Source organism: Ipomoea nil, unplaced genomic scaffold, assembly GCF_001879475.1.
Source record: "Ipomoea nil cultivar Tokyo-kokei standard unplaced genomic scaffold, Asagao_1.1 scaffold2848, whole genome shotgun sequence".
NCBI classification, from domain to species: Eukaryota; Viridiplantae; Streptophyta; class Magnoliopsida; order Solanales; family Convolvulaceae; genus Ipomoea; species Ipomoea nil.
The window spans coordinates 1,014,336-1,027,891 of NW_017619276.1; the positions used below are offsets into that span (position 1 = coordinate 1,014,336).

Consider the following 13,556-nt stretch of genomic DNA (forward strand, 5'->3'; position numbering starts at 1 on the left):
TTTTTTTTTTAAACAACCCACTGGGCTGCCTTCTCACCGGAGAAGGCTATATGGGTCGCCTTCTCACCGGAGAAGGCAACCCAGTGAGAAGGCATGTCCATAGCCTTCTCACTGGAGAAGGCATGGTTTCCTTCGTTTTTTTTTTTTTTTTTTTTTCTTTTTAACAACCCACTGGGTTGCCTTCTCACTGGAGAAGGCAACCCAGTTGCCTTTTCCGGTGAGAAGGCAGTCCCTGCCCTCTCACCGGAGAAGGTGACGGGATGAAGGAGGTTTTTTTTTTTTTTTTTTTTTTTAATAATTTAAAAAAAAAATAAAAAACAAATAATAATCCTTGACCACATTTAATGCTGACATTTACACCACCTATAAAGCTATTTGACCTACTAAATAGGTGGTGCAAATAGCAAAATAGGTGGTGTAAATAGAATTTCCCAATAAAAAAAGTCAATAAGTCGTTGAAAGTCAAACTTAAAATTTTGTAAGAATTAATATTCAAAATTGTTCTTAACTATAGTGATTTTTCTCAATTTTGTCCTAAACGACTTTGGTGTCATAAAATAGTTCCAGACTTTTGTGTTATTGCTCAACATTGTTCTCCGTTAAGTAATCCGTTAAAATGGTGTTAAGTACAATGATAATTTAGTAATTTCAAAATGAGTTAATACTTAAAATTGTCATCGACTATAGTGATTTTTTCTCAATTTTGTCCTAAACGACTTTGGTATCATAAACTAGTCCCAGACTTTTGTGTTATTGTTCAATATTGTCTTATGATAGGTAATCCGTCAAAAGGGTGTTAAGTACAAGGATAAATTAGTAATTTCAAATTTTAGTCTTCAAATCGTTCATCTTTCAGGGTTTACTACGGAGATGTTTCTGTGACGTTTATCTGGGAGTCGCAGCTAGGAACTCCCAAGCACAGATTCGACGACGATGGCGTCGCGCTCCGCTTTTCGCTCACTCCTCCTCCCTCTTACTACTGCAATTCGAAAATGACGGCGCCGGGAGCTCCGACCATGGAGAAAAAGGTGCTCCCGGGATCCATTCTTCTACGAGCTTTGCTCACCAAGGCGAGTCTCCAGAGAACCAAATCAGTCGTCGCCACCGCCGTGTTATCACTCTCCCTCTTGTCATCTTACACCAAAATCGTTTATGACAAAATTGAAAAAAAAAACACTATAGTCAAGGATAATTTTAAGTATTAACTCAATTTTGTAATTACATAGTTAATTTTTTGAAAAAACCAATCTGTCGATTGTATTAATTGATGAAAGCTATAATAGCGTCAGGAGGGATAGAATCCCAATACATAGAATGTTCCTGAGTAAAAGCTAACGAAGCTAAAGTATGAGCATGTAAATTAAATTGTCTAGGCACATAGCTTAACGAAATAAAATTAAATAAAGACATCATTGTCTTGCACTGGTCAATTATCAACCCAGCATACGAGTGAATGAGTGTAATTTGGTGGTGTATGGTGGATCGCAGAACCATACAATCCGTGAGCACACTGGCCGAATTAATATTCCTTTCAGCTAACCAGGACAGTGCCTCTTTAAAAGCCATAGCCTCCGCCATGAGTGGTGAAAAACAAACGGGTGATCTGCCATTCTTTGCTGCCACAAACGAGCCACCGGGCTCTAATAACACAACTCCATACGTAGCCTCCCCGGTTTCCTACCGATATCCCGCATCTATATAGCATCGCATGTGATTGTCGGGCAATACCCGTTCGGATCGTGGCTGTAAATCTTCTCGCGTGGCCCGGCCGTGTACCGCACCATAAGCTTTCAGCAATGATGCCGCCCCCTTCATAACAGTCTGCGGCCGTGACATGGCCCCTTCCCACACGGAGCCATTGTGGTTTCTCCAAATATTGTATAGAACTCCCACCAAAAGCTGTGTTTGTTCCTCGGTTAGAATCGCCATAGCCCCAGCTAACCATGCTGCAAACGAATCTGTAATAATATTCGTGATAGGTAATTGTGTTATATTCCAAACTAATGCAGAATATTCACAATAAACTAATGCATGCAACACATCTTCATTATTTAATCTGCACATAGGACAAGCCGGGTCAATCTCCACCCTCTTTTCAATTAGATTCGTGGTAGTGGGTAAAATATCACATACTGCTCTCCATAAAAAAGTCTTCCATTTTGGTGGTACTTTCAATTTCCACATCTTAACCCATTTATCAAAATCACCTGGGTTATTCTCATAATCACCAACAATACGCCTGTAAGCATTCTTTATTTACTGAATAAATACCTTTTGGATCACCTATCCAGTACCATGAGTCATCATAATCAGGGCTAACAGGAATCATAACTATTCTGCTCACATCCTCAGGGATAAATAAATCAGATAAAATATGTGGATCCCATGTTTGTGTTTGTGGGTCAATCAAACCTGCCACTCGTGCCTCTCTTAACTCCCCAGGCATAATTGTTTGTACCAAGGGACTTGGATTATCCTGGAGCCATGGGTGCCCAAAAAAGAGTTGTCTCACCATTTCCAATCCTGCGTCTTATCCCAGCTACCATTATTGGATGTGCTGCCATTATACTTCTCCAACAAAAACTTGGGCAATTACCAATAGTAGCATCAACAAAACTAGAAGTGGGGGTAATACCTGGCTTTATATATTCTTGCCACCAGGGACTCTGGGTTTCAAAAATCGCCATGCCTGCTTGCCCAGCATAGCTAGATTAAAAGCTCTCAACTCCTTGAAACCCAAACCACCAAACTTCTTGGGGATACATAACTTATCCCATGCCTTCCACTGAATTCCCTTATCCTTGCCACTTCCCCACCAGTATCTATTCATGGCTCTCTCAATTGATTGACAAAGTGTTTCGGGTAGCAAAAAAACACTCATTGAAAAAGTTGGCATAGATTGAGCCACACTCTTCAATAAAACTTCCTTACGAGCCTAAGATAATAACTTTGTGCTCCACGAACCAATCCTCTGCCTGATCTTTTCCTCCACATAGGAAAAAACTGCTCTTTTATTTCTGCCCACAAAGGATGGGAGGTCTAGATATTTTCTAAAATTACTTGCATGCACTACCACGAGACAATTTGCCACCTGCATTCTGACCATGTGGTGGGTATTTTGGCTAAAACATATATTTGACTTGTTATAATTTACCACCTGACCAGATAATTTCTCATATCTCATCAAACATTCTTTAATCACCGTAGCCTCATGAATATCCGCTTTAAAGAAAAGCAGGCTGTCATCTGCAAAGAATAAATGAGACACCGGGGGAGCACCCCTGGCCACTCTACACCCATGTATAGATCCTGCCATCTGTTCCTTCTACAACAACATCGAAAGTGCCTCAGCACAGATAATGAACAAATAAGGGGAAAGAGGATCTTCCTGTCTGAGTCCACGAGCCGGTTTGACCCGTCCCCCACCTCCCCATTCACCATTACAGTATAGCTCAGTGTTGTCACACACAACATTATCAAATTAATCCATTTATCACTAACGTAATTACATAGTTAATAGTTTGACCAAACGATGAAACATTCCAGATTTTCAGTTACAAGCGGAATTGGACGGAGTCCGAATTTTAAAATACTGGTTGCGATCTTCCCAAAGTCACGAGATATTATTAACTGTTTTATTTTTTTGTTTTAATTAAATACAATAATATGAATATAATAATTGGATTTATTAATAAAAAAAAAATACAAATATTCGAATTCGACCCCATGCCAGGCCAGAACGGCTATAATTTCTGCAGGCCCAGCGAAAGAGAAAACTAAACCAAAACCCAAAGGGGAAATCAATAATTTCAAAACGGAAAGAGAAATTCAAAATCAGGATCGAAATGCTGTCATTCAGTAATTCGTGATTTGCTGTCTGAAGTTTAAGGTCGTGTTTGGGTGGCCAAGAATCTCGAGTTTTCATCTCGTTTAATTTGGGTGCTGTGTTTCACTGCTTTGGTGATGCTATCAATTCGGGGCTGGTTTGGTTTCGGAGATGTCGAATCCCTCCATTTGATCTGTGAGTCGCCATTTTCCAACTCGTGAGCTTTTACCTTTTTGTGGTTTTTTGAATCTCCATTTTTTTTTTCTTCGAATTTTCCTGCTTTTTCAAGCTGCTGGTTTGGTTTTCTAGGGTTTGGAAGAGAATGGAGATCTAGAGTTGTGCTGAATGGTTTCCTGGATTTTTTTCTTCAAATATTTAATTTTTGTTTTCGTTGGGATCCGAACACTTTGCTGGTAGTCTGTACATGAGACATTTCACTGTGTATGATAGTTGTTTGGACTTATTCATCAAATTGGGTTGTGTTCTAATATTTGCTAATTTTTCTGGTTAAATTTTCAGGTTTGGTAAAATACTGCTTGTAGTGAATTACAATTTTGTTCGTATAAATGGGGGACTTGAGCTCAGTAGATGCGATTCTAGAGTTTTTAAGAAAGAACAAGTTTGCTAGGGCAGAGGCTGCATTGCTTTGTGAGCTGAGTAATCATCCTGATTCGAATGGAGTTCTTGACAAACCTGCTGTTGAGGACAAGGAGTTGAACCGACCATTGGAAGAAGCAAATGGGCGGAAAATCTCTGGGGAGAATCTAAGGAAGGATTATCATAAGAATGAGGAAGTTGGAAAGGATATGAGTTTTAGGAGCATTGCGGAGATCTCAAAGGAGCTTATAATCAGTGAGATAGAGTGTGGAGCTGGGAGGAATGGGCCAGATTGCAAAGGGAAGAATGGTGCTAATGTAGGGGAACAAAGCAAAGTTAATGAATCAGTTGGGACGAGTGAGAAGAACTTCGGTTTTAACAGTTCAAAGGATACTGCATTTGATTTGTACTCGCGGAAATATAATCCCAATATTGGACCTATTGTTTATGGAAAGACAATGCCTAATCCAAGTGAGTTCCACAATAGTGGTAAGGCTTCTGAAAACTCTGCGGAAGTTAGTAGTTCCTATAATGAGAGGAGAACATCATCAACTGGAAATTCTGGTAAAACCAAAATGGAAATAGTGCGAGAGAAAAATCAAAATAGTGAACTGAAGGAAGGTGATCAGTGGCACAAGCAAATTTGTGGTTATTCCAATGATGCTTTTGCTGATAACTCATGGAATGACTGCTTGATGAAAACTGTTTTCCCATTCTCAAAGGAAGATGTATCAACGAGTTATGATCATAAAATTGTAATTGGTGATAAAAATGAAGAGAAGAGAAAACCAGAGATTACTGACATTAAGGCAGCTATCAAAGAGCAAGTGGATGAAATTGGAAGAGCTTTGTACTTTGTGAGAGCACATGGAAGTGAGCCAAAGGATCTTTCTGGCTTTAGCCTTCCACTTGGATCAGAGAACCAAACGGAAGAGCTACCTAGATTACCACCTGTTAGACTCAAATCAGAAGAGAAGCCGTTTAATATTCATTGGGTAGAAAAGTTTGAACGAGATGGAAATGACTTGAGTATTTCTAGTACTGATCAAACCTATCTTATTGGGTCATTTCTGGATGTTCCTGTAGGACAAGAAATTAACCCTTCAGGTTTGCTCCTACAGTTTCTAACCTTGGCTCTTATGTTTTCTGATACAGCCCAGTATTTGGCCTGCATGTTATATTTATACTTCATGCTGCTATTTTATTATTTGGATTTATGAACAATTGTTTTCATTCTTAATTTGGGCACTTTAGCAGTTGACCTTCTGGATTCTGTAGGGCTACTCCATTATATTTATCACAAGGATAGACTGATAAATGGCTAACAAAATGCTGCAGTGGAAAGCTCTAATGATTTTCGAATTAGTAAACTATGTATGATATCTGGATTTGAGTAGAACCTTCTTGGCTTCAAATGTAGAGATGACCTTCTAGAGTATTAGATTATGCTCCCAAGTCATTACCTTCACAGTTAGGACTTAGACTTTAGTATGGCATCACCACCAATTGGATTTTGGATTATATTTACTGTTTGAAAACTGAAATTTTGTGTCAATTTTTCATGCTAGAAACTCAAAGGTCATGGACTTTTAAAGGGGGTCTTAGTTTCGTAATTAACATATGACTGTAAATAGTCGGAGTTACTGAAGAATACTGTATTAGTCAATGATAGGTTTAGAGATAAGTGACAATCTCTCTATTTCTATATATATTCTGGGCTTCTGGGCTTATCTCATGTTTGGTTTCCGGGAATAACAACATTTTTTTTTTTAAACTTTCGGTTTCCTTTGTTAATTTGTTGCCAATGTGTTAACTATATCATTCGAATTATGGTCCAGGTGGCAAAAGATTTGTGGGAGGTAGTTTGCTCTCTGTGAGTCAGGGCATTGTTGGGGACACTTCTGATCTTGTTTCTGGTTTTGCAACTATTGGTGGACTTAGTGAACCAGTTGACTATCCAACTGAATATTGGGACTCTGATGAATATGATGATGATGATGATGTAGGCTACACTAGGCAACCTATTGAAGATGAGACCTGGTTTTTGTCTCATGAAATTGATTATCCAAGTGATACTGAGAAGGGAACGGGACATGGGAGTGTACCTGACCCTCAAAGAAGTCAAAACAGAGAAGAAGATGACCAATCATTTGCAGAAGAAGACTCTTACTTTTCAGGTGAGCAGTATATCAAGTCAAAAACTGTGGATGGAGTTAGTCTTGCAGATGATCCCACAGGGTTGTCAGCAACTGAAATATACAGGAGAGCTGATCATGATGGCTTTACTGCTCAATATGATGGACACTTGATGGATGAGGATGAACTAAATTTGATTCGTGCAGAGCCTGTATGGCAGGGCTTTGTTACACAAGCAAATGAACTAGCCATGCTAGGGGATGAAAAAGTCTTAAATGAATGTGCAAGGTCTCATCTAGATCAGATTTGCTTGGATGATGATCAACATGGGTCAGTTAGATCCATTGGTGTTGGAATTAACAGCGATGCTGCTGATATTGGCAGTGAAGTTCGGGAAAGCCTGGTTGGAGGGAGTATTGACGGGGACATAGAGTATTTCCATGATAATTATGTTGGTATTGGTGGGTCCAAACATGTACCGCATGACTCAGATAAGACTTATTCTGAGAGATCAAATAGAGATAAGAAAGCAGCTAATCGCAGTTCTGACAAGTTTATAACATGTCTTGACAAGACAAAGAGTCACCTGGGTGGGGGATTTTCATTTCCCCCGCCTAGAGATGGACAGTTGGTTCAGTCTAGCTCTGGAAAATCTATATGGTCAAATGAGATAAAATCAGCAATAGCTGAGGATATTGATGATTGTTTGGTGACAAATGATGACATGCTTGTTCCATGGAAGCGAAAGAGTAGTGAGTCATCACCTTTCAAGATCTCAAGATATGAAAATAATGCAAATGCTACTGAATCTGCAAATTCTAGCCCTTCATCACTTTCAAATTATGATGGTTATACTGAACATGACCATGTGAAGAAAGAACATGATACCCAAGTAAGTGCAAGAGAAGACGATCTGGGGGCATCATTGGAGGATGAAGAAGTAGTGGCTGTACAGGAACAAGTGAAGCAGATAAAAGCACAGGAGGAAGAATTTGAAACCTTTGATCTCAAAATTGTGCACAGGAAAAACAGGTGTTTTCTTTTTCCTATTTGATCATTTTAATTACTGTGAATTTTATATTTTAGGTCCTTTGTACTAACGTTGATTGTCTGAACATTGATTCAGTTTTTTTTTTTACTAGATACCGTTTACTATAAACTCGAATAAATAAATAGTCCAAACTCCTTTGCCAACACATTAGGCCGCTGAAATCTTAATATTGACATTTTATCTGATCACTTACCGTCATTACTAGTATTTCTTGCTAATGAAAAGTTGGTTTATTCATATTAGGTTTTTCCAGCATAATGAAATTCAGGAAAAAAACATTACTGGAGGGTTAAAGGAAAAAGCATAATTAAGGAGTTTGGTTAAAGCTCAGAAATTGAGAGAACCGTACTATAATACTGTTATCTGTAGCAAATACTCATTAATTCAATGTTTTTGGTACTTGATCTTGTCATCTTGAAGATGGCAGTGGTCTCCATTCTAGTGCCGTAAAGTCTTTAGCTTGTTCATGTAAGATTGAAGATTATTAGGGAGACAAACCAGTAAAAGATTCTATGATGTTAGAGACCTGGAAAATGATTTCAACAGTAAAAAATGATGGCCTGTTATGTGCCTTGTCTGAACCATTGGAATGTAATAAATTGACATGCTATTAAGGAAGAGCATATGCTTGTTTAATAGCCACTTCTCTTGACACATTTAGGCACTCGTCAATCGACTGTTTATGTGCATACATTTACTAGCTTTGTTAGTTGATAAACTCAACTACATCAAGTGCAGCAATGTAGCACCCTACCATATGTTAACTGTGTATGCTTTTATATTAGCCTCTTGAGAAAACATTGTTGTCTATTTATTCTTAGGCATTTTTACCTGATATTGAAATTTCCCATAGTGTCTCTGAGCTGTCTAGAAGGAATAAATTAAACCTGTTTTGCTTACTGGAACTCTTTCCTTGGTTCAGAACTGGTTTTGAGGAGGACAAAAATTTTCATGTTGTTCTAAATTCAGTGATAGCTGGGCGCTATCATGTTACCGAGTATCTTGGATCTGCTGCATTCAGCAAAGCCATCCAAGCTCATGACCTTCATACTGGCATGGATGTATGTGTGAAGATTATAAAGAACAACAAAGATTTCTTTGATCAGAGCCTTGATGAAATAAAGCTCCTCAAGTTTGTCAACAAACATGATCCTGCTGATAAGTACCATATACTTCGGTTGTATGATTACTTCTATTACAGAGTAAGTGAAATTGTGCTTTATCCTGATATATTTTTCTTCAGAGATTTTACTTCTTTCATGATATTGTGTATGTAGATGTAGTTGCAACTATTAAGCAATATCCATTGCATTAATTCTCTGCATAAATCACCCTCAAATTATTCAATTGCACATGTGCACACAAACCCAAGCACTTAGATTTGTTGATGTTCATATTTAGTGCTGGAAAGATTTTATATGGACTTGCATGAAAGTCTTGCTTTCTCAGACCAGGTACTAAGTTAAGCCAATAAATGATAAATTTGATAAGAGGTTTGCAAGTAGCCTAGAATAGTTCTTTACTTTCCATGAAGAAAATAATATAGTTTTTTTTTTTTTTTTTTTTTTTTTTTTTTTGGAAACATATAATATAGCTTTTCATGTAATAATTTAGATAATGCTTTTATTGAAATTTTTCTGCTATATTGAAGATGGTCAATTGTGGTTTGGACATGCTTTCTTTAACATTGTAGATCCACATGTTTAAAATAAATTACCCTTTTCCTAGTGCTACAACTTTCTCTGTCTAGTTACATATTGAAGTGAATAGTCAGAACTTGTCTTTGTATTAACCATTATGTCTGTTTACAGGAGCATCTGTTGATTGTATGTGAACTACTGAAAGCTAATTTATATGAATTCCATAAATTTAATAGAGAATCTGGAGGGGAAGTTTACTTTACGATGCCAAGACTACAGGTTTCTTCCATAGCTATCTCCTTATGGATGCCGCATTATGATTTTGTTGGTTCTGACTTGCTTATTAATCTCATCTGCAGTCAATTACAATTCAGTGTTTGGAGGCACTCCACTTCCTGCACAGCCTTGGACTTATACATTGTGATTTGAAACCTGAGAATATTTTGGTAAAAAGCTACAGTAGATGTGAAGTGAAGGTCATTGACCTTGGAAGCAGTTGTTTTGAAACAGATCACCTATGTTCGTATGTTCAATCTAGATCATACCGTGCACCTGAAGTGATCTTGGGACTTCCTTATGATAAAAAGATTGATATCTGGTCACTTGGCTGCATATTGGCAGAACTTTGTACTGGCAACGTAAGTTCCTTTTGATTGCATATAGATTGTAAACCAACATTCTTTTGCTTTTATTGTGTGTGTGGTTGGGGGGTGAATGTAGGTAAAGCTAAATTGATGTATGCTTTATGTTTTTGGTTAACTATTTAGTCATTGGTCATAAATATGAACAAAGCTGGTTTTAGGTCCATGTTCTTGTTGATATCATTTGTCCTTTTGACTTGTTTATAACAGATGCAATTACATTGTTGATAGTAAATGCCACATATATGAAACTTAATGCTGATTGATATTCAACTATGGTTCTCAAAAGGCACATTGGACATGTGACTTAGTTGTTTGGTTTGGATCCTGGAGCAGAATGTGAGACTCTTTTATGTTCTCTGGGTTTGTAGGTCCTTTTCCAGAATGATTCTCCAGCCACTTTGCTTGCTCGGGTGATTGGTATTTTAGGTCCGATTGACCAAGAGATGCTTGCCAAAGGAAGGGATATGTACAAATATTTCACCAAAAACCACATGTTGTATGAACGGAATCAGGTAAAGTTCCTCTTGTGCCCTCCAATGTATTCCTTTTATACACCCTTTTTAGGGATTAATGTCAAATTAGGGCCTACTTCAGTTACAACCTGTTCTACGGCGTCGTCTTCAGGGATAAATTTATTTGCTGAGAATTGTTTTGGAGGATACTACTGTTTTATCTCTACCCAATTGATGGGAAGGTGTTTATTTTTCAGGCTTAGTAACTATGCATATGTCTTGCCCAAGTTAATTTGTCAATGAAATTCGATATATTATATTATCTCAGAATTTCTCCTCACATGCATGAGTTGTTTTTCATTTTTTTTTTAAAATTTATTTTTGGCACATAATTTTTTTCAGGAAACCAACAGACTGGAGTACTTGATTCCCAAGAAAACATCCTTGCGCCATCGATTACCAGTCGGGGATCAATGCTTCATCGACTTTTTGACTCATCTCTTAGAAATAAACCCAAACAAGCGTCCCTCGGCTACAGAGGCTCTAAAACACCCTTGGTTATCATATCCTTACGAGCCGATATCATCTTAAGGCAGAAGAGATTTCTCACGACACTCAATCACCATAGCTGCCCGCTCTCACGCCTCACCCCTCGATTCTGTGACACTCAACTGCCAAAGCTGTGTGCTCTCACGCTTCACACCCCTCGGTTCTGTGGTGGCGACGGGAAACGACATCCTCCAAGTTGGCCTGTAAGTTCCTTGTGCTTTTTATTTGGGTGAAATGTGTGGAATGCATGTAATGTTGCATCTATTTGTACATGTACATGATGTGTGTAATATTTTTGTTTTAGGTGAGATAGTTTGTGTAATAGCTACATACGCATCCAATTTTGATGGTTTCTTTACTAATTTGATGAATTGTATCATTATTAATGTAACAAGCACAACAGTTCATTCTAGTATATTGTTTCACTCTATTGAGAGATATATAATGAATGACACCATCTTGCTGGTTTCCAGTGAATCTTGTTGCTACTATTCTTACCAAGTAAATGTACACACTCTGAAATTGTAACAATGCCGAATCACTAAAAATAGTAAGAAGGATGTGTAAATTTTGTTATTTGTCAACACCTTGGTCAAGCTTGTCATACAAGATATTTTTAATGTGGTTTACATATCATGTGTAGTTTGTAGGTTATTAAACAAGATAGTAGTGACTATATGTTTTAATTCAGATGACGTCGTTTTGGACCCGGGTCCACCTTGAAACAAAACCGGCCCTGGTCCTAACTTCGTCCTTACTTAAACTAAATTTGAAAGTTGAAGGACCACGAGTAGTTAAATTGAAAGTTTATGACTAAATTTGGCGGTGCTACTATACTTGAAGGACTCTAGCTACTATTAACTTATTATTTTATTTATTTATTTATTTTTGTTGTTGATACATTAGGTTTCTTACCCCTTACCTGTATACTCTCCACATAAGGGATCTTAATCACCTCTGATCGGTCAAGATCTCCTAATGACCCTAGGTCTCTAGTGGAATTTCAACCCTCACATTACTATTGGAGCAAGACTTTAGGGTGATCAATCGAACAAACTGAGCTACTCCTGCGAGACCTTGTTCATTTGTTTTTATCATGTATCCTCAACTTTAGCTAGCTTTTCTATATGCCCTTAGCATAGTGTTTGCATTGGACTCATTGTATGTAGAAGTGTATAGTTTGATGTTGAGTATTGAATATAGGTTGACTCGATTTACCTCCTCATAGGCCTCGGGGCGGGTGGGGTCTGGTAGGGGTGGGCGTTTCGGGTTTCGGTTCGGTTTTTTTCGGTTTTAAAAAAGTTAAACCATTCGGTTTAACATTAGGGTTCGGTTTGAAACGGTCCGGTTTTGGTTCGGATTTAATTCGGTTCGGTTTAAGATCCCCAAATTGCAACATTTCTTAATTTTTCGAACATACTACCAAACAATACATATTCACATAATCCAAATTCAAACTCTAAACATTATATAACAAAATAGCAATCCAAAGTTCAAACACAATACTAAGTACTAATTACCAAACATCAGTTAACGTTTTTGCACAACTGACTCTTCAGTTGGTTCAGTTGGAATATTTTTATTGATAAGATGAATAATCATCTATCTGTATAGTTGATATTAAAAGAACAAGTGTCAATTACTATATAGTTCATTTTTGGACACAATCTGTCATTACTAGTGCACTCGAAATATATTATAGTACTAGAAAATAATTATAGTGCACTGGAAATCAAAATTAGAATGATTGTAAAGCACATTAAATTTATAGAAAAACATGAAACTAAGAAAAATATTGAATATTGTAAATATAACTCAAGTTAGATATAATTGTGAGGTAAAGAACAATTGCGACAAACAAACAAAAGTGCAATGTAGAAAACAAGCTATAAAGAAATCAAATAAAAAATTTAAGGTTCGGTACCAGTAAGAATGAGAACTGAACGGCAGAGCAGGCATCAAGGAACTTGGATTTACTTCTTTATTATTATTATTATTATTATTATTATTATTATTATTATTATTATTATTATTATTATTATTATTATTATTTATTAAAAAATTATATAGCATTCGGTTCGGTTCGGTTTTTGTCAAACGGTTCGGTTTCGGTTTGGTTCGGTACTAAACCGTTCGGGTTACAAAATTTCGAACCATTCGATTTTCTATTACTAGTTTGGTTTGGTTCGGATCGGTTCGGATAAACCGAACCAAAGTGCCCATCCCTAGGGTCTGGGATATAGTCCGACGAAGCTAGAAAACCTGGGTTATCAAAAAAAAAATTATACTATGAACCATTGTTCACATTGCAATATAGACTACTGATAAATGTTTATTTTTAATATACTAAATAATGTTCATTATTAATGTATTAGAAATTCATTTTTAGATAGCAATACCTAGAACTGAACTTTCAGTAAACTAAAAATTATTATTTAGAAATAATATTTAATGTATTAAAAATAAACATTTAGTATATTAAAAATAAACATTATGTCATTTACTTTAAAAGATGGAACATGGCTCACGGTATAATGATTGTTGCATCATTGGATTCCCAACTTGTGCAAGATGGGAAATTTGATAGGTGAATAGAATTTGGTTAAGTCATGGTTTGGGATTTCCTAATTCCTCACTTAATCCTTCACCATGTCTTCCTAT

At 37.0% G+C, this 13,556-nt stretch overlaps 1 protein-coding gene across 3 annotated transcripts; it reads left to right on the forward strand.

The window, feature by feature from the left end:
• The first annotated feature begins 3,751 nt into the window (after window positions 1-3,751).
• On the forward strand, window positions 3,752-11,372 carry LOC109160567. 3 transcript variants are annotated; one of them, XR_002050769.1, is made up of 9 exons: window positions 3,752-4,021; window positions 4,346-5,530; window positions 6,262-7,591; window positions 8,533-8,812; window positions 9,422-9,529; window positions 9,610-9,888; window positions 10,263-10,406; window positions 10,749-11,060; window positions 11,092-11,372. XR_002050769.1 is itself a non-coding variant. In XM_019308854.1 (9 exons), exons 3-9 carry the CDS (start codon window positions 4,393-4,395, stop codon window positions 10,935-10,937), a joined length of 3,468 nt encoding a protein of 1,155 aa, XP_019164399.1. In that variant the 5' UTR covers window positions 3,752-4,021; window positions 4,136-4,239; window positions 4,346-4,392; the 3' UTR covers window positions 10,938-11,372. The 3 variants fall into 3 exon arrangements, 2 of the variants coding, with proteins under 2 accessions (XP_019164399.1, XP_019164400.1); XM_019308854.1 differs by adding an exon at window positions 4,136-4,239 and having other exon boundaries at window positions 10,749-11,372; XM_019308855.1 differs by having other exon boundaries at window positions 3,752-4,043; window positions 10,749-11,372.
• Window positions 11,373-13,556: the final 2,184 nt, after the last annotated feature.

Coding starts and splice junctions, on each gene's coding strand:
- LOC109160567 (XM_019308855.1), top strand. CDS start 4,393: ATGGGGGACTTGAGCTCAGTAGATGCGATTCTAGAGTTTTTAAGAAAG. Junction 8,813..9,421: donor ATGATTACTTCTATTACAGA/GTAAGTGAAATT, acceptor GTCTGTTTACAG/GAGCATCTGTTGATTGTATG. Junction 9,530..9,609: donor TTACGATGCCAAGACTACAG/GTTTCTTCCATA, acceptor TCTCATCTGCAG/TCAATTACAATTCAGTGTTT.